The sequence below is a fragment of the Strix aluco genome, chromosome 6 (assembly GCF_031877795.1).
Source record: "Strix aluco isolate bStrAlu1 chromosome 6, bStrAlu1.hap1, whole genome shotgun sequence".
Taxonomy (NCBI): Eukaryota; Metazoa; Chordata; class Aves; order Strigiformes; family Strigidae; genus Strix; species Strix aluco.
Window position 1 is genome coordinate 5,632,497 of NC_133936.1, and position 20,932 is coordinate 5,653,428.

The 20,932-nt window shown below is 39.3% G+C and overlaps 1 protein-coding gene across 3 annotated transcripts in view; it reads right to left on the minus strand.

Annotated features, from left to right (window-relative positions):
- KYNU (kynureninase) overlaps window positions 1-15,906 on the minus strand; it is a 62,532-nt gene extending 46,626 nt beyond the window's left edge. The window contains exons 1-3 of one of the 3 annotated variants that reach the window (XM_074828224.1): window positions 15,850-15,906; window positions 8,038-8,227; window positions 2,527-2,647 (exon numbers count right to left, since the gene is read on the minus strand). In XM_074828224.1, coding sequence (XP_074684325.1) covers window positions 2,527-2,647; window positions 8,038-8,227; window positions 15,850-15,885 — 347 coding nt within the window. In that variant the 5' untranslated portion in view covers window positions 15,886-15,906. Of the gene's footprint in view, window positions 1-2,526; window positions 2,648-8,037; window positions 8,228-12,880; window positions 12,971-13,572; window positions 13,592-15,849 lie in introns of those variants that run through there. The other 2 variants (XM_074828223.1, XM_074828225.1) reach the window with 2 other exon arrangements.
- Between the last annotated feature and the right edge of the window lie 5,026 nt (window positions 15,907-20,932).

Sequence of the window (20,932 nt, forward strand, 5' to 3'; positions counted from 1 at the left end):
TTGGATTTGTAGTCTTTATGCATTAGCATAAAAAATAGGACTGAGGAATGTGGAAAGAAAGAATACAAAACCAGAACAGGTATGTGGGAGGCAGATGTAAGAGAAGAGAGCTATAACCCACCATTTAAAGGCGGGGAGAGAAAAAAGGGACAGTGACACTGTAAGAAAAAGAGAACACAACAATAAAGAAATGCATGAAAAGGTCTCTTTCTCTCCAGGCCTTACTCTAATGAGTTGCCATCACCACGCAGAGCTATATGAGCTTCCCTGCCCTTGACAACAGCTACCAGGTAATCTTCCTTTTCACTCTTGCCATCAGCTATAAGCAGTGAAAACCATTTAAATAGACAATCATAGTAGCTATTTGAGATGAGTCCCAAGACACAACAAACAGAAAACGCGATAAACCAATTTATAAGAGAGCCACAATCTATATCATTGCTGACTTGAAGGATGTACCTAATTTGCATGCCATTTCTTAGATTCTCACTACTTATTTATCTAAGCTACAGCCACTAAATTCCACACTGCCAACACACAAGCTATTGAACAGGCTTTGGCTGGTAACAGCTACTACCTTAGACTGGATTTTGCTGAGCTGTCCTTGGTGACTGGAATAAAAGCATCCATGTGTACATCTCCAACCACCTTTTCCCCTTTGCAGCCTCCAGCACCCAATACCACCCGTCAGCTTCTTTAAGCATAAATTGCTCTGTTCAAATTTAGCTTGATCTCACCCTGACTTCCTCAGTTGCATTAGATGCATCTGCAATTAGCAGGATTTTGTTGTGGGTTTTGTTGGTTTAGCTTGTGTTTGGTTTTAGGGTGGGTTTTTTTGAACTTCCTGATCTATTCTGGGTAAGGTGTTTGGGGTTAAGTTGTATTTTTAGCAAACAACCTTTCTAGATTTTCTCCCTCTCCTCTGATGGCTTGAAATCATGTTCAGTCATATTTCCCCCTTAGATACAGCTGCTGAAGGCACTTTTGATGTTCTGGAGAAACATGTTGTTTACCCTTTTCTTTCAGGATTTTATAATCACCAAGGAAAAAAAAAAATCCTTCACTGTAGCGAAGACAAACATAAGAATGGAGGTGAACCAGTGAAAAGATACAGTGAAGGAGCTGAAATATGTTTGCACTCCCAGTGCATCACTCTAACAGATAAGAGCGCTATCTGACTTTTAGCTTTTGAAAGAGCTCAGCTGTTTCCCTGATAAAGTAGGATAATCATACAGAAATGGACAGGGTTGCAATTTTTTCAAATGACTGGAGAAACTGCAGTGCTGTACTGAATGAATAACCAGGAGGAGCGAGTGCTTCCAAAGTTCACATTCATTCCCATTCATTCTCAACTTTCTTCTCACTTATAAGAATAGAAGTAATAAATAGAAAACAGTAAACCATTTTTATTAACCCACAGCATTCATATATTAACAAGTGAAAGAGCAGCTACAGACTTTTCACATTTACATTGTGAAGCCTCCATCTAGACTGTTTCTACTGAAACAAGGCTGCCCAGTTAGCAGAATTAGTTTTTACTCATCTGCTTTCCCATATTTTCGCTGCTCTCTCACTATGAAATCACATCTGTTCCACTCATATCCCACACCCTCAGAAAGTGTTCATCTCTGTCCCAGCTCACTCATTCATCTGGATGTTATTTTCCTTTCCTGCCTTCAGCTCCCTGGTTTTTACTTATCTCTTTCCTTACTTGTCCCTGCTCCAGCCACTCAGGCAGGTGCTGGACACCTCAAAGCACAGACTCTCCATGGAAACAAAGTATAATATTAATAAATCAATCAATCTTCCCCCCATAGATTAAAAACTTCCCTATTTGTTATGATGACAATGCTCCTTTCCTGCAATGCTGAAACATGTCCCTCTTTTGTCCTCCTGTCTCTTACATCAGCTTTGTTCGACAGAGCTTGTTGCAATCCACCCTCAGCTGCTCGCTGAGATGCTACTGAGAGGACAGGAATGCTTTTTTCTAAATAAAATGAACTTGTCAGGCAGAGACCTGGTTTAAGAGAAGCCAAAAACCTGCCAGCACTGGCAGCAGCACCACCTGTGCTTGGTGTTATTTCAAGGGGAACTGCCCATTGCAAGGCCTGCAGGGTGAATCACACACAGTCAAAAGTACTAATTAGAAAATCACAGGGCCTGAAACTGAATCATGTTCACCAGCCAGCAGAAGTAACCAAATGACTTTGTGTGTTTTGTGTATAAACACACATAGGAATTGGATGGGGATGGTTAAACTGTGCAGGTCCTCCAGATGAGCCAAAGCAGATCCACCACACACAGCATAGGTTATCACAGCTGGAAGTTTCTCTTGGCCTGTTTTACTGCTCATATCTTTAAAGGAGATATAAATAGTGCTGGGGAAACACTGAACATGTTTTATTCCTGGGCTGTAGTGGTTTTAACACACTATTCTTCTATTTGAGCATTTCCAAGGCAGATCCTAAAATAAAGTACTCGTCTGAAGCACAGGTTAGCATCTCACATACCCTGCGGTGTACTCACGTTCGAGCCCACTTGTCCAGTTCTTCATCCAAGTAAGTTTTAACGTTTCTGGGTTGGAGCCCGAGAGAATTCCCAGCAAAGTATACACAGCTCTCCTCTCCGTTCACCAGGCTCAGATCCGCTGCACAGGGAAACCACAGAAACCACATGCACATGGGAGTGAGCACAAGAGGAACAGCACACGTGCGTGCACACACACACACACACACACACACACACACCACCACCCTGAGCTCTGCCCATTCCACATCTCCCTGGCACATCATGGTTCTCACACGTGAATGGAGGTGTCACATCCTGATCTTCCTCCCAGGACACCACTCAGGTGACTCCATAAAGTGGTCCAAGGAGAAGGATAATAGCAGTTATTCCCCTCATTCTCCTGCAATTTTTGGCTGAGTCCATCTATACCTGTTCTGGAGCTAATGTGGGTTAAGGCAGCATTAAATCCCCAGGTCTCTGGGGCTGTGTGGGCACAGATTTTATCAGCTCTGTAACCAACGGTGAGTGAAGAGGGAGCATCTACCTGACCAGACTATCCACTTTTCTTCCATCATTAATATATTTCTACACCAAGTTGTGAAACTACCTGAATTTAATAAGAGTTAAGACTAGGTAAGTCTGTGTCTTTCATGTAAATTCTCCCTGCATGATTAAATCACTATTTAGAAAAACGTAGTCATTGCACAGAATATCTTAAGGCAGTCTCAAAAGTTCTTGTCTTGTCAGCATATACTGTGGGCTGCACTTCATGTCATCATCATCTGAGGAGGAGGAAATCTATGATGACAAAGCCTTTCAATGATTAGGAGAAAAGCAAGGCGGTACAAATTTATAAATAATAGCTCTAGTGAGGTTCTGAACAATCTAATTACCCCATGTCATCATCTATCAATTCAAACACTGCCTTTTTCTATTATTTCTTATGTTAGAGATTCTTGGAGGGGCAAGTGATGGTGACCTTCTAGAAGTAGGAAGTAATTTGCATTCATCTATACATATACTTACAATACCACAAAAGCTAACATTACATGTATTTTTGTTAAATATAGTCAATATACCTCAGAAAAGAGATCAAATGAACAAATATGTTAAGATACATGCTAAAAAAAATTATAAGATTGCATTTCTGTCTGTGAAAATATTACGTTAGGGCTGTAGAAAAACAGATTAGATGCCTGGAAAAGGTCTCTTACAAACTTTTGCACTAACTTCATTGAACTTCACCAGAAACGCATTTTTCAGAAGTATAGACAGCTTGGGTAATTTCTTAATTAAAGCTTTGGAAGCTTTTAAAAAGCGTAAGTCAGAGAGCAATTTCAGCCTAATCTGTTTTACAGATACAATGTCTGTTTTTCATCTCTATTCTAATACTAATGAAAACAGAGAGGCATAAATATTATCCATGCTCCTAAATTGGTTCTATTAACAGTTCTTTTCCTATCAAGAAATACAGTAATACTCTCTCATTAGAAATAGAGAGAAGTATCTTTGCTCAAGAATTTGGAGCTCGATCTCACTAATACTTTTTATACTCCAATTAAGTATTTGAACAGGTGACAAATTACAAACAAGTTAGTTTTTCTTGCACCACAGTCCTTTCTAAATAAAAACACCTCTTGGGTCACTGTTGGAGAGAGGTGGCCTTACCACTTTGACAAAGTGTATTTTTCTACTTTTACGTCTGTTACTTCAGATATTCTTTTCTTGGCATGTTATCAACTCTGTATTGGGCTGTACCTTTTTTCCTTTTCACAAAAAGCAGTTTACTTCCCCCTCTCTGACATCATTAAAAGACTCATTTTGGACCACTGCTGCTTCCCAAACTAGGCTTGGTTTTTGCAGCATCTTTGTCATTTCACAACTTGTCCTGACCAGCACACCGTTGTGCTCCAACATTTCCTCAGTCACTGTGCTATTCTTTAGAGTAACGCATTTGTTTTCTTAAGACTAGCACTTGTCTTTCCCCAGATTACTCTGCCCTCATTTCTTACAGTATTGGCCACTTTTATTTCTGGAGAAGCTTCAGTTGTCATGCAATATATATTGAAATAGTCAAATAGGAAATAAGCGCAATTGATGAAACAAAGGCTGGTGCTAAACAAACAGGAGATGATAGTCTCTCAAAATGTGTCCTTAGAGTATCCTGAATAAAAAAAAATACATGAACAATAATTTACATTATGGTTAATTGGATACATTATAAATTATTCTTACACCTAGATTCATGCAAACTGGTCAGATCTAATAACGTACATTATTTTGTATACTAAATACATCCATTCCTTTACCTTAAAGATGTATTTGTCTAGCTTTCAAACCTCAGACCAAAAGCAAATTTATTTTCAGAATTATTCAGTCTAAAAGGGAAAAATACAAGGTGTTTATTAACCAGGAAAGAAGGACTAAATCTGTTTCTACATATCTGAGTCCTATCCCTTGTTGAAGGATAAAAGATCACCTCTTTCACACCTTCCTATAGCCCCCTCACAAGCCCTCCAAACAATGAGCCAGATTTATATGATTAACCACTAACTTTAGCCTTCTCTTCAGGGAAATAGAGCTCAACACTTTCACTCTGGGACATCTTTTTATTCCCAAGAAACCCAAATGACGCTCCTTTCCTTCACAAGATGACAAAGCACAAGGCATAGCCTTAATCAGATTGGTGATTTGGTGCCCTACTGCCAACTGCAATTCAGTCATTCCTACCTCCTCCCTGCAGTGCACAAAAAAAGCATTAAAAAGGCTTTGTTGTCAGCTCCAAGAGAGCAAAGAGATCCAAGTATTTCTCTAAATCTTCTGCTGTCATCTTTTCCTATTTGCTCACCTGAGCTTCATCCCTCATTCTTGCACATAAAAACTCAAAGATATGCCAGGGAGTTAGTCTGCTAGTGGTTTCCACTTGATTGATATAACAAATAAACTGTTGTGACAGTTTATAAGTTGATAACTAAATTAAACTATTATCATCACTTTCTAAATATTTTTATGTATTTCATCTTACAGTTGTCTTCTATGGATGTTCTCCTCTGCTTCTTGTAAGTCTTCATTTTAAAATCTCATTGTAATGTTTTATGTAAATATATAAATATTTGATGGCTAATATCTGTAATGACATTTATCTTCAGAAACACGTTATCTAGGATCCGCGCCTGTGCTCAGATAAATGTCATGAGAGATCCATCTCTATGGTATAGACACACAATGTAAATATATATTTATTTACACCCCTGCTGTTTTTCAGCAAGGAAGCTGTTCCTGATGACAGCTGAAGCACAGAAAAGAGAGAAAGGGGAAAAAGAGGAGGTAAAAACCCTTCAATTTAGGAGCACAAGAATGATGGGTTCTCTGTACTGTTCAACTGGCACTACTTTGTAGGCTGTTTATCTTCACTAAAACATATATATCTACAGTCTCAGGACTAAATATTATAGTAACTGCAGAAAAAACCCACATCAGCAGTCTTTGGGTCTAAACACTATGGTAACTGAAAAACAAACAATAATGGGGGTTGTAAGAGAAGCAATGAAAACTGTCACAATGGTATCAAAACCTCTATGTACTTCTCAGAAGATTTTTTTTTTTTTTAATCTGAAGCTGCTGTGACAGTACACTGAAAAGTGACCTCTCATATTCTTGAGTGACATTCGACACGCTGCAGTCAAAGACACGGCTGCAGTTCAGGTGCCCTACTTGAGCTGGATTTCAATAGCACGGCCAGATTAAGAGCAGCAGGACAATGGCCACGTGAGCTGCCTTCTGGCATCTTTCCAGCTTTAGAGGGACATTTTGCAATGGCATGGTGGCAGCTGAAGTGGTTTTGAGTACAGAATAGTCATACCCAAACAAACAAATGGGGCTTAGGAAACCCTCTTAAGCTACCAGGGGGGGCAAAAAAAAAAAAAAAAAAAAAAAAATGCTTCTTGGCAGACAGGTTGAGAACATCTCCTCCATGCGGAGGAAGCACTAGTTTAAATATTTGTAAAGTGTCCAGTTCTGATCTGAATAATATAAATAGCAAAACGCAAGGATTTAAATGTGGGGAAAGATAAACCAATACTACCAGTACATAGAGAACTAAAATTTATCATCCCCATGTCCTAAGGGCAGCAGCAGGTTGCATTCCCAATGTTCACCGTTGCTTCGCAGGAAGATACTGAAGATAAAGACAGTTCCAAAAGATGTCCAGGAATTCAGACAATTGATACCATTTTCTATAACGGATCCTTACTGGACATAATTTGGTGAATGGACCTGTAATTTCTCAAGTACCATCACTACCGTTCTTTTCAGAAAAAAAAAAATCTGCAGAAATTTATATCTGCATTTATTAGAAAATGAAAATATTTTGCAAGACAGTTCTATATTTTTTTCTTCAGTTTTTAATAGGTGTTTTCTGCCAAGGCACAAAAGGAGGAGAGTGACTATGCCTATATATGTTCACCATCTAAGGAAATTACATGTCATTTCTTCAGCTTTCAGTATATGTGACCAGGGCCTGCAGAACAGACTCAGCTTTTACTCCCCATGTATTTGACATGTGAGCTGAAAATAAACCCAGATGGGTCTTGGGAAGCAGGAGAAGATCCCAGAACCATACTGCCTCTGTAGGTGGGTACTCCCACCAGGTTTCCCTTCATGACTTTGGCCAGACACAGCAGCAGCAGTGGGTACAAAAGCACCATGGAAGTGTTTTGTACTTTTGCTGGGCTGGGAGTGCTGACCCAAAGCAAATGCTTCCCCCTCAGCTCGCCAGCTCTCCCGCACACCCCTCCTGCCTCCCTGCCTGCACAGGTCCTCTCCAGGCTCCTTGAAACAACCTACAGACCATGAATGAAGCAGAAAAATTTCGAGAACCATTTTTCACGGCTACATTGAATCCATGTGCAACCATCTATTTGTAGGCAATTCATGAGGAAAGTGGGAAAGATCTTCAAATAAAAGGTTTCATTATGAATTATTTGCTCGGATCAATTATTTGTTCTAAGACACAGTCTTTCATTTGGCCTCAGGAAGAAAATAATCTCTACTACCAGCAATAAGGAATAAATGTTAATATATGTACCATCTCTTTCATTAACTAAAATAATTTTAACTAGATAGATAATACCAAACTATATTACACCAAGGAAGCAACTGCTCTGAACTATTGTAAGCGACATTGCCGTTTCAAACCATTAGATAGAAATGCTTTTGCCTATAATTTTCAATCAGTCACTATATTGTTCAAAGCAGCTGACTGACAGCATAAGCACCATCTAAGTACTGTATCCTCACATTTTATTCAGGATGGGAATGAGAGCATAAAGCTTTTGGTGCTAGAATAAGTTGATGGATTGATTTAGCAACACCAGGGACATACTGTGCTCAGATATGACTGCAATTGCTCAATTATCTCATAAGTAACAGTGATTTCCAAAGATTTGTGATAAACACATGCAGAAGATATGAAGCCCCACCCTTCCCCCCCCCCCCTCCCCTCCCCCCCACTGTAATTATAATTCTCACTTGGAGGCAGATCCTTGACTTTTGGGATACAGAAACATTTACGAAGATGCTTTAACTCATCTTCTTCATCTAAGTGAAAAGCAAGTTTCTTGTCTGTGGGACTGCATCCTAGCCGCAAGGCAGTTTGTTCTAAAATGGTTTCTGGTAACACAGAAGAAGATGGATCCATTTTCAGGTCATTCAATTTCACCTTAAAATGAAAAATGCCACAGTTTAGCTTCTGCAGTATGCATATTCACGAGAGGCTGATAGGCAGCCACTAAAGCTGCATCACTCAAGACCCAAACTTACTTGATTTAAAGCTTTTAAAAAGTGAAGTATTTGAATAGAACTGTAAAACTCATCAAGTATTTCCAACGCAACATATTGCTGTAACCCCCAAAGGCTTTTTTTTCCTCTATAGATACGATGCTCTTCCCTTTTTAAGCTATATCAGCAGCTTCTAAGTTCTCCCACCAGACCGATAGCAGTTACAAACGCTGAACTGTCATTCACAATTTTGAGATCTCAAAGCCAGAGGCAGCATTATTGTTTCTGCAGTCTGTGCTCCTAAAAATAGCAGGTGCACAGCTACACTGAAGTTGTTTCCAAGGCTGTGCAGCGTTCAGCCTCTTTCAGCTTTTCTGCCTTAAAAGTAGGAGGGGGTGTTTGCGTACAGCCACGCTCACGTACAAGGGCAGAGCAGGCAGGATACAGATGGCAGACAAAGGCATCGTTAGAAATCTAGCTTTCAAGACCAGGACCTTGAATTAATATTCCCTTCTAGCTAAACAGAAATATCCTGGGTTTTTTAGCTCCATTTGTCCTGGGAAAGGAGAGAAGCCCAAGTCAAGCTGCAAACGTGACAGATCATAGTTTCTAACAGAATATCCAAAACTGTAACTGCAAAATTTACAAGCTCATTGATCTCGATAAGAAAAATAGTTCTGTAACTGTAATGCTCAGAGACACCATAGTGTTCAAGATAGCATTTGTGCACTCGGCTTTACAGGAAGAAAATTTATGACACTTACTCTGTACTTTAGGGCAAAACTTTACCAGTGCTGCCTTCTGCATTCTGTTACAGAAGGTGGTAAAGAGGCTCACTGAGGTGCTTAGTGGTTGCCCCACTTTAGGGAACTGTATAGTTAGACCACACAATCTGTGCCTTTTTACTATCCCCAAGAGTTTTAGTCCAACAGAAAAACTCTAGGGGATAGGTTGAAATAGGATAGATTAGCACGTAATATGCAGCATAGAGCCACCAGAGAATATCATTTTTTCTCTCTGTTTGAGAAAGAAAACCCTTTAGGTACATATCCTCCATAATTACCAACTCTCTTATCTTAAAACCAATAGTATACTACATATAGTTATCCAGAAACAAGCTGTGGATAGAACAAGACAATTAAATGCACTGTAACCAGCTGAGCACTACATTCATTGTCACTTAACCTAGCTTTGGTTTTTGTGGAAGAGGGGTTCTGAGTCAGTGTGGTGGTATAGTCCAAGTCTTAGATTTTTTTTTTAAATTAAATCCCTTATGACACATTTGTCTTTATTCTTTTCACTGCAAATACATAAATGCAGATTGGTGTTTTTTATCAAATGTTTATGCCAAGCCCTGAACACCATCCAGAAGAGCTTCGTCAACACATATGGGAAGGACAACAGTTGGTATTTAAATATAAACCCCTAAACAGCACATCCTCATTAGTGCCAATTAATCCAAACCTGTTTATGCTCTAGCCAAATGGCCAGCATGATGCTAGTTACCTGGTTTAATTTGCTATCATTTAGTTTACGATGAGAACATTTTCTTTTCCCCCTCCAGACTTGATATTTTACACAGTAGTAATTCTTCCTCTCCCACCAGCACATAGATTTAAAACAAACAAAAAAAAAACCACACAAAAAAAACCCCCAAAATGCCAGTAGAGCTTTAAGACAGCAGTTTTCATTTAGCTAATGTTCGCCCTCTCCTGGGATGTATTGGAGATATTCTATTTTTGTGCTGTCTCCACACAGGTTGTTCACACCTCCTCATTGTCACCAAATCTATCATTCCCACTCATTCATCCTAATCACCCCTTAGAGGGTAAAAAGGAAAATAAAATTGCAAAAGAGGTTGAAAAAAGATAAGTTAACATCTTGGTTCTCCAAGCGTTTTTCAAGGCTTCTAGGAAGCAGAGGGCTACACCTAGACAAGTAGTTGGGTGTGATGCTAAAGTGGCTGAGCTGGCCCAACCTACCACCTCCCCAAAGAGTTGCCACCCTGCTGAAAGCCCTGAAGAATGTCTGACCAGGCTCCCTATTCCCCAGAGAGCTGCTTCTCAGTTCCTCCACAGCTCAACAGCAGATCCAAGACCTCACCTCTGCCAGGTCCCCTGAGGGGGTATTGGTAACAACATGTTTGTTCTTCTACAGGTCAGAATAGCACTGACCTTCTGGACCTCATTTGGCAGACATCAGGGATGATGGTTTAGAGATCTTTATTTCTTCCAGTAGATGTTGTGAAATGTCTAAAAAAGCAAGCTAGGTTCACAGACGCTGTGGGCATCACTAATACAGGCACCTCGTTATAGTCTAAAGACACTGTAAGGTAACTTAAGTTTCACTTCTCCAGATAACAGGGCTTAATCAGTAAATCAGGGTTTATTTTCAAGCAATATTGGGATCAGCACTTAGAAAGGAAAACTACTTTTTGTTTCCAAAGGCTTATTTCTTTGATTTCCAACACTAGCATGGGTGTCCTGATCCCATATGCATTATCAAAGCATGTCCACTACACACATAACCAAATATAGTCCTCTATTTTTAATAAGTACTTAATGCAAATTATGGAAGCAATCCTTGGAGAAGGGGCTGGAAATCAGGTCTCCCTGACTATCTCCTTCCAGATAAAAGGACCACATGTGGTCTGGGTAGTCTTTCCTACACAATTTCCTTCCCACTCAGGTTGATGTCTGGGGATTTTTCCCTGCTCCCCAGTGACATAGCTCCTGAAGTAAGGGAAGAAGCCTTTTAATCTCTCTAAAGAGAGAACTCCCTTGAGTTTGGAATATTTGTTCAGCAATGTTCAGCCCCCCCCAGTCCCTTGGAGGGGAACCATGCAGCATTGGTATTGCCATCCCCTACATCCTCTCCTAGCTACAGCCTAGGAGGAAGGTTTGGGAGACTCCATCATTTATCTCCTGGGGCCCACACAGGCAACGCCAGCTAATTCCCCTGTAATTTATGATCAGGAGATGGATGATAAGGGTGATTGAAGGACAGTTTGATTTTATACACCAGATCTCTCTCATCTGGTCTGTAGATTACAGAATTTACACCATGTGAAGACAGTGCAGCATCCTATAATTTGTCTTACTAGTCACCATTTTTCAGTAAGGACACACAGTTATTACAGTGGATTAATGGCTATCATATTCCAGGTCATCTGCTGACCTGTCTGGCAAGCATAGACAGGTTTTGTTTCCATTTGAGGCCTGACCCTAAACCCACTGAAGTCAATAGGTGTCTCTATTACAGACAAAGATTTCTGGAACATGCTTTTGGTTCTCTGTCATTGCTGCAGTTTGCTGCATCTGATCAATGCCTTCCATTTATTGTGATTCTTATTTATATTAAATTTTGACAGCAAATATAATATTAAATACAAAGATCTAGAAGTTAAAAATGATTAAGTGCTTAGAGGTATCTGATTTAATACAAACATTATGAAATAAGATAAAACTACTAAAATAAAATCAATCAAAATCCTATTGAGGAATGAAATCCCAGAGATCTGATTCTAAGACCAGAATAAGAAAGTACTTTTGTCATTCGAATGGGACTTAGACTTCATAGAGAAGGAATCCCAGAATTGCTTGGGGTTTGGGGTTTTTTTGTTTGTTCTTTAACTCTGACTGTCATTATTGAATTTTCCAATTGCTGCAGAATGGAGTCCCATGTAATTATTTTACAATAATTCATGAGTCATTTGCTGTTTTCTACATGTAGAGCAAATACATTTGTATAAGAACAGCACACCTTTATTCCGTCTAATTATCTTCATTTAACTGAAAACTGTATTCTGTATCCTCTTCAAATTAAAATTCAGACCCATCAGTGCAAAATGCAATTCCCACCTTGATAAACATGGTTCCTTGTCAGGATTTTTTTTCATACAACTTAGAGTAAAAATAATCAACATTTTAAAAGAAACAGCTTGCCTCCACCACCTACTCTGAAAAAAAGCATTCAGGTGTTTTCTTTTTCCTTTCCTTGAAACTTTATTACACTTTTTGACTTAATAGGTATAGATGACACGAAGTCAGCTTTTTTCTTTCTTGACTTTTTCTTTGCTCTTTTGACTCTTCAACAGAATTTGCCTGTACTGCATACTGATTCAATGTAAAGAACTCACCAATGACTGCTGGCAATCTTTCACTTTCAGAAAGAACATACGCAACTTAAATTAAGAAAACAGTCATTATTACATATTTTATCAGCACAGATATCAGCCCTGCTAGTTCATCTCTCATTTTAAAACTATAAAAGACAATGGATGAGAATTAGTCAGACACAAGTGACGCGAATGTCTGGGTGATTATTTCTGTTTTGTCCTTTATGCATAATTTAGTGACTAAATAGAAAAAAAAGAGTGTGAGTATTACTAAGTCATCTTATCAAACTTACACAGGAAGGTCCATTAGGCTTAATTATAAGAATGATAATTTGTCCTATTTTTAGATCTACTAATGATATTTTTATAGATCTACCCTCTGTCTATAATTATACCTTGATGACTTTTTATAAAAACCCGTGAAGTCCCCTCACCCCCCTTAAGCATTTTCTTTAAATATTCTAAGATGTTACTCACAGTCTTTCTACCCAGCACAGTGCTGACAGGCATGCAATGAATCCCTACTTAAAAATCTGTATCAATATCCTCAGAGAAAAAGAGTTTGTCAAGGAAATCACATGTCCTGCACTTTCTGCCCTCCAATAGCTGTTTACCAGGTTGCTGAATGCAGCTCAGCCCACAGACCTTTGACATTTTCAGGTTAGCATCCAAATGAACTCTTTGGAAGGAAAACTGGGGGTGTGCACAGATATAAACATGCAAGTTTGCAGTACAGGTCCACGCTGTCAAAATACACCCACTGAAAGCACCAATAGCACTGTGGATTGAAGTTCCTTTAAAAACAAAGAAAACTACAGAAACGCACAGTGCATAAGGGTTGATTCTCCTCCCCATCTTTGCATGAACAAAATTACTTTTGTGAATACAATTTTGCAGAAAGAAGTTCCTTAAAAAGCACAGCCTAAAGCAACACACATTCTAGATTACTTCAGGTTAAATACACTTCAGTGAGTTTGTTTAAATTACAGAACTGCAGAGAAAAAAAAAATATCTAAATATTCATAGCATACCCAACAACAGACACACAGTGGCAAACACAACTGTATAATTAAGTTACACAGCACAGTGTCACAGCTGCAGCAAGGGAATGTGACAGAGAAGAATTATAATAAACTCAGTTACTTAGAGTAATTTAGGCACACATTGACCTTCATGTCAAGAAGTGTTACGGTGTTAGAAGTAATTTTACATATAAAACTCATCTTTTCCCCTCCACAGTGAAACCACGTTACTCTGCGGTTGGTAGTTGTTCCTGAGAAAGGATGATGAAATTCTTGTGCAAATACTCGGCACTGCATGAAGAAACAGCCACAGTCACGTGCCTGCTTCTCCAGACTCTGACCCACACAGCAACACGTGACCTCCGAGAGTTAACCAAAAACCAGGTATATATTTTTTTTTTTTCCCCGTCACCATTGGCAAAATTTAAAACTCCGATTAAATTAAGAAGGCACCTTTCTCCCATACAAGCACAAGAATACACACACAATTACAATGAAAAGTGTTTTAAGCCAAACTTTCACTTTAGCAAAAGAGCAGATCGATGGTGTAACAGCTAGAAATCAACAATGTTCACAGCCATATGGTAGAGAGAGTGGTGGGTATCTACATGGAACATGGATTTGCCAGGGTAGAAAACAGAAGAAGAATTAGAGGTGAAATTAGAGAAGAACAGAGTTGATATTTCTCTTTACTCTCTATAAACGTTATCTCAGATCAGCCACATGTTAGCCCAATCCCCTCAGTTCAAGTTTGAATGACACCCATTCCTACACATAACTTGAACATAGTCATCTAGAAGCAACAAAACTAGTTTCTAATCAAATTCTGAAGTTTTAGAGGGGGGGGGGGAATCCCTCCCCCAACCAAAAGATGAGAGATCTAGGAGCAGAGGGGTCAGAGCTGTGTACTAACAATGTAATTTAGAGATATAACTCCATCCTGGTGTTTCGCATGCACAGACCCCTGCAGTAATGCTCGTTTATTATCTGGATTTCCATTTTCAGTAAGCACCAATATATCTGACACTCTTGAACTGTAACATTTCATCTTCTTGGCTAGGAAAAAAAAAAAAAAGCAACAAAACAACCACATAAGGCACTTAATATTGACCAAAAATAAAGCTAACCTCTATCCATCAGTTCTTGCAGTATCTTTACCCTGTTTTGTACTGTCAAATCATTTTCTGGACTTCCCACTAACTTGTCTTGTTTACTCAACCAGCAAGACAACAGGACTGCTAGGAATTTGGGCCAAGAAGGAGAAGAAGGTTGAAGCCCTTCAGCTACTGAGGCAAGAGGGATCCAATGTCAAACTCACCCCAAAGGGTATTTATTTCTTGTTTGGTTGGCCATTTAGATCAAATCAAACTGAAATACACTGCAACTTTTTATTTTGCCTGTGAAAATAAGACTACATGAACAGCAGAACAAGAGTTTTCCCACTGCATTTTCCTTTGAAAAAATATCTTGAGTTTTACCCTTGATTGTCAATGGTGGCAGGAAAACAGCTGTGCTGGCAAAGGCTGTATGTAGACTTTCATGAGAGTAGGAATATTGACCTCTCCTTCCCAGCTATTCTTCTCAACTCTTCAGATGGAATGAAAGAAAAAGAAAGACAAAAAGCTTTGCCCTTAAATTCAAGGGTCAAAATTCAGCAAACCTATCTCCTTGGTCCCTTTTTTAGCTGCAGAACTACTCTAATGGTCTGTATTTTTTTTGTCTCTCTGTGATGCTGTGAAGTAACCAGAGGGCAGGAAGAGAAAAATGAGCCTCTGGAAGCCACAGTGAGACCAACATGCAAGGGAGTGAGGCCACATGAGACGGCCAAAGTTCCAGCTGGCACCCACTGGTGTGGCAGAGAGAAGGCAGAAAATGCAACAGAGGTCAACCCTGCTGTCACCTTCTCAAAGGAGCTGTTAGGAGAGTGATAGGAAGGCTGTGACATTTGACAGACAGTTTAGAGAAGTAAAAAAAAAAAAAAAAAAAAAGAGGATTTGCAGCTTTGTAGGAATACAGCTATGCACGCCTGTAACTGTGGGCTGTATGGGGTGGAGAAGGAATTAAAGGCTGGACAGGCAAACAACACATTTCTCATACTAACAGCTTACCCTGGTTGTTCAGAGGTGCTTAACCATGTTAAGCCACACCACACACTCCCAGACACATCCACAAACATGCTGATACTGCTTCATCTCATCTTTCGCCCTAACCACTTACCGTACCCGTCTGCCATCCGTCACTGCCAGCCCCAGGCTCACCGGAGCACATTCAAGCCCTTGCCATGGGAACCTTGTCCCTTGACTGAGAGAAACTATGTGAGCTTTTCCACAGGAACACAAATAAAACTTGTAATAAATTAATTTGACAAAACATATGCCTTCTTTTCAACAACAAATAACCAAGGGTGCCCTGAAGCACACCCACCTCATGCCAGATGGAATGCCAGGACACTTGGTTCATCAGGTCACAAAAGCTGGCCTTGGCACTGCTAGCCCAGAGCACTCTTGCTGTCAAGAGGGTAAAATGATCCAGCAAACAAAAAAGGATTCTCTAACAGAAAAAGGCAGGTCTTACCCAGGATGAGATGGCCTAGAAGACCCTCAGGCAGGCAAACACTGTGGTCTCTACAGTCTGAAAAGAAGCAGCAAGGCCATGATGTGTCCAAGCAGCACATGCTGCACCAGTAGCAGAGCTCTGCTCAGCACACAGATGCTTTGAAAAACTAAGGTTTTCTGTATTTATAAGGCAAGCCCCACAGCTATTTTTTAAAGCATACCATCTGTACCTTATGATGGCTTGATGCATCTCACCTCAGGCCTAGCAGCAATGATTTGGTAAACAATAGCATAAACCCTTTGGTCTTCTTTCTGCTGAGCTTGCCACACCAACTTTCTTACCACTTGTCTTTTCTCTCCATCCCATCAACACTTCTGCTCTACCTAAAAGGCTCATCTTTTACCTCAGGTTGCATTTAAGTCCTACTTGATCAGGATGCCTTACACCTGCTCTCACTTACCTTGTTCTCCTCCCTCCCAGACCCTAGGGAGTTATATTTTGCTTCTGAAGTAATTGAAAGGGAATGTGCACATTTGGCCTATTTGCAGCAGTGGATCATCCTGGTTGTGTGATTCTGACTTTTGTCTTCTGGTTAAGACTGAAAAAACTCACTCAGTCCATTTAGCTTTACCTTATAGAGAGTTAATTTATAGTTAACTTACCTTATAGAGAGTTGTCTGAAGAACTTTTCCCTATTTTCAGCTGGACTGTTAGGCACATCTCCTTAAATATAGATTATTTTTTTTTTCCTTTTTATGTGACCTGTTCCTAATATTGCTTTTCTTCAAGCTCTGTATCAGTTATCATTTTCATTCATTTCCAAGTCTTTAAACATAGTATTTGTCCTTTAAAATCTATTCTTAAAGTAAAGTTTCTGAAAAAAAAATAGAAATAAGAAATCATTTACTTCTCTGCAGTAACATTTAGGGCAAAATATTCCACCATTGCACTAATAATAGTAATACCCAATAAGGGAATCAGGGCCAAGTGATTTCCATGTAAAGAAAAACAAGAACAGTATTTCTCCCTGGCTTTGATAACTCTGTGGTAGCTGCAACAGTAAGAGAACATATTATGAATAGATGAAACTTCCTTGTATCTCTCCAAGTCAGCTGTTACTAATAAAAGACAACTGTACGTCTGATGCCCTCACCCACATTTCCAGATGGAATACACATACACATGTGTTTTAAAAGCATCTTGCTATAAGGAATGGTTTACCACTATTGTTTATCTTAATGTTTTGCAAAGGATAAGAGCTTTTCCCCCCCCCCCCTCTTTGGTGTTAAAGTTTGCTTTGGACAATGAGGACTTTTTGAGCCATTTTTACCAAACTCAGAGACTGGAGGGGGGATGTATCGATCCCTTCCTGAAGGAGCAGTAGTATGACAGCAAAGGGGGCATTTGAGACTGAAAGCAAAATGGGGGACCTGGCACCCCCTCTTCTCATGGCAGCTACTTGTTACGTTTTGCATAACCTTCTCAAAAATAAGTGTGAGTGCTTAGGGAATGGATTTATGGCAAATCTCCCAACTGCTCTTTCTCCATGTTCCTCTCAAAGACAGGTAAAGGTGTCTGTGTATCAGATGTATTTCTATGTAGCCAGTTTTTCATCTGAAGGTCCTCACCCAAAAAAAGGACGAGCAGCTGTGTGCCCAGAATCTCACAGCACAGGACAATTGCCAACTTCTTCATCTACTTGTAGCACATTTCCTGCCTGTGGTCAAAGAGCTTCTGAGAAAGGGGAAATCAGAAATCAGCTACAGGTCAGATGCAATGGGATAACAATAACAAGACCTTACTGAGAGGCTCCCCACAATACCAGAGCTTTCTTTTTTTTCTTAAGTATTTGTGTACTGTGTCTTTTATGATGCACTTCATACTACTGCAGGTTGACTAATGGCTAAGGACATTAATTGAACCAAGGTAGACAAACGATACTGGTGCATTTACTCTCCTTCCCCTGCCCCCTGTTTGCAGCTCCATAAAAGTGAATATACTTCACACTTTCATTTTTATTTTTAAGCTCTTGCAGCAGTTGCCATCTGGAGCAAGACTCAGGGAGGGAAGAAGGAAGAAAAGACAGGTCAGACAATAACAAGCTGATCTTGTACTACATGTGTGTTGTATAAAAAAAAAAAAAAAGAATGTCACACACAGCATAGTACTGATTAATGAGAAGCATCACGTGGATCCGGACCCTCCAAGAGCTGAAATTATAAAGACGGGCTATGCTTGATTTAAATAGCACACTACTGTTCTGGATGGCCTCAAAGCAGTAGAGGAAGCAATAGGACATAAAGGATTGTGACAGGCAGCAAAGTGGTGTGTGACACCCGAGCGAGGCCACCATAAAGCGACAGCGGTGGCTTAGGAAGGGGATATATTCATACACCTTCTGTGATAAGAAACTCATTCTGCAGCTTTCTATCCAAGGGGGTTTAACAGCACACAGTCAAACAGCGGTAGATCATTTTGGCAAAGCTGAAATTCCTGAAAAATACTTTAATGCCAAATAACACAAGAAAACCAACAAGCTCCTGCAATAAGGCCACCAGAGCACAGCACTGCTTTTGCAAGGGGTCAGAGGTGAGGAGGAACCTTGCCCTTTATTCATAAACCCAGCAGGTTCTGTGGGAACAACAGGTAAGTACCAAACTCTTTCTAGAACAACAAACATGGGTTCTTGAGCTGCTTGGAGGAGTCTTTTAATATCTATACACTCACTCCTCCCCTCCCCATCCCCAGATTTGAACCTCCCAGCCCTCCTTAACTGAGGATTTTATCTTTGATTCACTAATAAACTGATTATGTAGCAAATCAGACCACAAACTGGCCAAGGTCTAAATGAAACTTTTGCCAGTACCTGACTTCCTGCTGATATTTATAATCCCCAAATAACCCTTTGCTTGAACCCCCGGTTGCAGGCAGTGACTCAGCAGTCGCAGGGCTCCTATTAGCATTCTCAGAGCATTTTCAACTGACTGTCTCACTTGTGCTGTGATCAGACCTATCAGTTTGTGGTGAATTGCTCTGAGGAAGGTTACAGGTCTCCATAGGGACTGCACATGATCTTTGAAAAGTGCATTTCCCTCTAGCAAGTCATAAATGCTCAGGAGAGTTGCTAAAGATCACTCAAAATATTTTATTGAATACTTTGATGTCGTACTCTCATTCTGTGTTATCATATACTTAAAGTATATTAAAAGGTTCCCTAAATACCAAGTACATTTGTGTGGAATAGATTTGTGTTTTTCAAAGCCAGAAGAAAATAGCTTTGTATCATTACAGGATATGTAACAGTTTTCCTGCAATTCTGCAGAATGGATTATAAGTGTTTGACAGTGCCTTTTTTTTGTTTGTTTGTTTGTTTTTTTGGTTTGGGTTTTTTTTTTTTTTTCCCCCCAGCTCCAATGACTGTTGTGATAGACTTTAGTTAACTTCTTTGGATTGTTTTTTGCCTTGCTAACAGTCCGCAGTCAAAATGAAAAATAAGAACCTTCTGGATCCTGTCTTGATAAGGTCAGATTGTAGAATTTTTCTTTCCAGCAATTTAGCCAGGCTCTCTCCTTCCAGAATACATTTACTCAGTAATAAACATCTCTAGACAGCCGGGCTGTACAGACTGGAAACAATTAAGCCAAAATTGGGGAAAGCAGCACAGGAATAAATATTCCACTTTAATAAAATAAGACTGAAAAATTCAGGAGCAAGGGAAGTAAAAGCATTTTCAAATTGTATTAATTTGACATATTTATAAAAATCTGTGCTCATGCAAGTATCTTATGCATTTTTTTAATATCAAGCTACGCAGAAAATGTGCTGGGTAATTACAAGCCTTTGGTGTTATAATGCTGTGGTCAAGCACCAGGCACACACCAACATTTGGGGTACTTAATTTAAAGTCTAGTAGAAAAAACAAAGAAGTTTAGCCAATTTTCTTTAAGCTATATAAAAGGAAGCCTGCCAAGCAACAGGTTGAAAGGGTTTGTCTTAGTAAATTATAATAAGATTAAAACCCAGTTTATTCCAGAAATAAGTTAACAATTTATGCTATGAAGAAGCCTCATCTCTCAATTAGGTAAGCAGTTAAGTAAATATGTTTAGCTGTCCTAGCTTGTTAGAAATCCAGGTAAAATCCTTCTGAAACAACCCAGATTTTTCTATCATCACAAACATTTCACCAGATCCTAAATTCCTTAGTTTTCCAATTTTTGCATAAATACCTTTACCACTTAGACATCATACACTTAATTGCAAATCCATCACCTGTTTACTTGCAGTAAGAGAACAAAAAGCACCTGTGCCATTATTTTTAATTAAGTTATCCTCCTACACCCCCTCTGTCCAACACACTCAAACAGTTTATATAAAAATTCTAAAATAATTTAGAACTGAACAGTTACACATCATGTTTGTGACATGTCTTGGTGTGGTTTTCTCAAGAGACTAAACAAACTAGTGCAAAACTAAACTTGGTTTTATAAAGCACTATTTCAATTTGGAAAGTTCACAGCATTTTCAAGAGGAATTAATGAATGTTGCTAATAGTTGGATCTGAGTTATAAGGCATTAGGAGGACACAATCATGAGGAAAGGCAATATATAACCTTTAGATGGGACAATTAGAGATCAATTACAAGAGGCAGAGAAGAGCATTCAAAAGCAGCTTCTTCATTAATCAAAGATTATCTCAAATTAGAATGTTTAATTATTTGCCAAGGTTCTTTGTATGTTCTTCTGCAGAAAAGAAAAAAAAAAAGCCAGGGGCTTTTGGAAAACTTCTAGCTCTTTGAACATTTCATTTTAGCATGGTTTTAAAGCTAAAATACCAAATATTTTAAAGAAAATAAATCTGGTGGGATTGCTAACTCTTTGGATGTCTGGTTACATGGAAAAAATGTTTTATAGAAATGACAGGAAAAGAAAAGATTTTAATATTCTATGCACT